Source organism: Mandrillus leucophaeus, unplaced genomic scaffold (assembly GCF_000951045.1).
Source record: "Mandrillus leucophaeus isolate KB7577 unplaced genomic scaffold, Mleu.le_1.0 Scaffold1400, whole genome shotgun sequence".
In the NCBI taxonomy this organism is placed as follows: Eukaryota; Metazoa; Chordata; class Mammalia; order Primates; family Cercopithecidae; genus Mandrillus; species Mandrillus leucophaeus.
Genome location: NW_012101367.1, coordinates 313,409 through 316,858, shown reverse-complemented (window position 1 = coordinate 316,858; position 3,450 = coordinate 313,409). Strand labels below are relative to the sequence as shown.

General features: G+C 36.5%; 1 protein-coding gene across 2 annotated transcripts in view; it reads left to right on the top strand.

The window, feature by feature from the left end:
* The window catches only part of EMB (embigin), a 51,421-nt gene that overhangs the window by 30,125 nt on the left and 17,846 nt on the right, over positions 1-3,450 (top strand). For both annotated transcript variants that reach the window (XM_011973964.1, XM_011973965.1), the window contains exons 3-4: positions 1,822-2,008; positions 2,243-2,331. In XM_011973964.1, coding sequence (XP_011829354.1) covers positions 1,822-2,008; positions 2,243-2,331 — 276 coding nt within the window. The remainder of the gene's footprint in view (positions 1-1,821; positions 2,009-2,242; positions 2,332-3,450) is intronic.

The following is a 3,450-nucleotide window of genomic DNA, read 5'->3' as shown; positions in this document are numbered from 1 at the left end:
GGTCTCTATCTCCTGACCTCGTGATCCACCCGTCTCGGCCTCCCAAAGTGCTGGGATTACAGGCTTGAGCCACCGAGCCCGGCCTGAACATTTTTTCTTTATTTGCCACTGTTCAAAATTAAAGTAAGCTTTTTTATGTTTTCCGTAAGAGTGTGTGTGTGTGTGTGTGTGTGTGTGTGTGTGTGTGTATTATCGGAGAGTTAGTGGTTGGGAACCTGAGGGTTAAACTGAAGAAAGAAAAGACAAGTAGAGGCTCTTACTGCTCTTGTTCTAGTGCACCCCTTATTTTATTATTATTTTTTTTAACCAGTATCCCAGATTGGATACTGGTGAAAAAGAAAAGAGCTCATACTTACCTGCTGGGTCAGAGGTCCTGAAATCTCATGCTTTGGAAATGGGGTTGGAGTGGAAGGGTGGGGAGTCCTAACCATTCCATATTCCTTGCCAAACTGTCAAGGAGAAACTTTTTCTATATAATTTCAGGCTCAGTGAATTAAACTGACAAAAGATAGATTAGCAGAACAAAAAACATACTTAATCACATGTGGACAAAAGTTAGAAAAACATGTAGCTCAAAGGGGTAGTTAAAAGTAGGGGCTTATATACCATCTTAGTAGGGTAAGAAGAGGAGGAGAAAGGCCGTTTATGGAAAAACAAATGAGTTTTAGGAAAGATAAATGAGCCCTTTAGATAACAGGTGGAAGATATGATAGTTTTGTGACAGTGTCTGTTTAGGTGTGGTGTGAAGACTTCTCATCTTCAGTGATAAGAGTCCATTGTCCCTGTTGCTCCTAGGGAGGGGATTTATGACAATAGAGGTTTTTTGTAGTTGCTTTGAAAGGCTCTGCATTTAGTCAGAGTAGCTATTTTAGGAACTCAAATGCCTTCTGCTCAAAATAATTTGTATGCTATCCTGGAATATTCTGGACCCCTTCAGTGTGTGTGTGTCTGTGTGTGTGTGTGTATGTGTGTGTGTGGTGTGTGTGTGTGGTGTGTGTGTGTATTGTTTTCCTTTTAAGATAAACACTTCAACTTCCCTAAAGCTTCTCTAAGGGTTAGCTCCTTCTCTTCCCACCTATAGATGGGAAGAGAAATTGAGAACCTTTCAGACTACTTTTTAGGTACAAGTTTTAAAAATTTGCTAAGAGGGAAGGTCTAATGTTAAGTGTTCTTATGATAATCAATCGATCAATCCAAAATAAATAAGATATCTATTTTGAAAGTCAAAAAAAAGATAAACACCTCATGAATTCATACTGATACTGAAATTCAGTTCAAATTCAGAACTACAGGATGCTTATTTAAATTCTCTGTCCTGTACCTATGTCTATATCCAGTCCCTACGGGTTCTTAAGAAGACTAGGAATGGTTAGAATATAATATATCACTCAAATCCATATTATACAAAAAACATTCTCGTAATAACTACCAACAACATGATTACTCAAAATTATTGAAACAGGCATTCCATTCTCACCCATGAGTGTGTTGTATTTACAGTTGTGCTGTTTTTACACTGTCAGAGCATACAGCACATGTTATTGAGTACTCTCTACCCTATATTCTGCTTATTACAGAGCTTAAGGAGATAACTATCACAGCTTTAGGTTTTTTTTAATTGTGTTAATGTTGGATCAAAACATTTCTTGAGGTGTGCATATAAAAGGGAATAAGAAAGGGAACCAACTATGTTGATAGAGGAATAATTCTTCAAATGAATGAAATTGTCAATAAAACACTTCAGTTAATAATTTAAAAGGTTTTATATATTAGATCCCTCTGAATATAACTTTCACATTTTGTCCTCTTTTGTGCTAATAGAACATTCTAGTATGCCAGTAGAAAAAAATATCACTTTAGAAAGGCCTTCTAATGTAAATCTCACATGCCAGTTCACGACATCTGGGGATTTGAATGCAGTAAATGTGACTTGGAAAAAAGACAGTGAACAACTTGAGAATAATTATCTTGTCAGTGCAACAGGAAGCACCTTGTATACCCAATACAGGTGAGTATACAAATTTTAACCTACCTTGCTTGCCAAAAGTAGCTTAATTCTAAATGTTTTTGCTGACTGAGCATTCTTCCCTCTGCAGCCACTTGAATGTTATGCTAATATTCTAATTTGCATATTTACAGAATTATTTCTATTTTAAAATTTTGATTAATGGCTAAGTGTTTTCATTTTCATTAAGAAGGTTTTGAGAACTAAGCCTATATTAATAACTTCGATTATCTTTAGGTTCACCATCATTAATAGCAAACAAATGGGAAGTTATTCTTGTTTCTTTCGAGAGGAAAAGGAACAAAGGGGAACATTTAATTTCAAAGGTCAGTATTAATAGCTTGAGGAATAGTTGATAACTTCAGCACTATGTTCTTAGATTTCTCAATCCTGTAATTTTAAAATTATTTTTACAATAATAAACATAATATAGCTGAAAGTAAGTCACATGCTTTCCAGAGTCACAAGAGGTAACCTTGAAAATGGTCTTGTATCCCCAAGTCAATTTCCTTTCTGCTTCTGTTCCTCAGCTTAAAGCACAGGTTTTAGTTCAAAAGGATAGCCTACCACATTATGAGTGAATTATGAGAGTCACATGAATTTCTTTATTTACACCTCTAAATTCATAGTTTTTATAATAGTCCTCCACATTTCTAAGTTATTGTGGTATCAGCCTCTGAGAGCGTGGGTGGATGTTCTATATCCATAGCTCCATGACATGGGATTTTTTTTTATTATTATTATACTTTAAGTTCTAGGGTACATGTGTACAACGTGCAGGTTTGTTACATATGTATACACATGCTGTCTTGGTGTGCTGCACCCATTAACTCGTCATTTACATTAGGTATATCTCCTAATGCTATCCCTCTCCCCTCCCCCTACCCCAGAATAGGCCCCTGTGTGTGATGCTCCCCTTCCTGTGGCAAAGTGTTGTCATTGTTCAGTTCCCACCTATGAGTGAGAACATGCGGTGTTTGGTTTTCTGTTCTTGCGATATTTGCCGAGAATGATGGTTTTGATTTGAAATTGTGGTTTTGATTTGCATTTCTCTGATGGTGAGTGATGATGAGCATTTTTTCATGTGTCTGTTGGCTGTATAAATGTATTCTTTTGAGAAGTGTCTGTTCAAATACTTTGCTCACTTTTTAATGGGGTGGTTTGTTTTTTTCTTGTAAATTTGATTGAGTTCTTTGTAGGTTCTGGTTATTGGCCCTTAGTCAGATGAGCAGATTGCAAAAATTTTCTCCCATTCTGTAGGTTGCCTGTTCACTCTGATGGTAGTTTCTTTTGCTGTGCAGAAGCTCTTTACTTTAATTAGATCCCATTTGTCAGTGTTGGCTTTTGTTGCCGTTGCTTTTGGTGTTTTAGACATGAAGTCCTTGCCCGTGCCTATGTCCTGAATGGTATTACCTAGGTTTTCTTCTAGGGTTTTTATGGTTTTA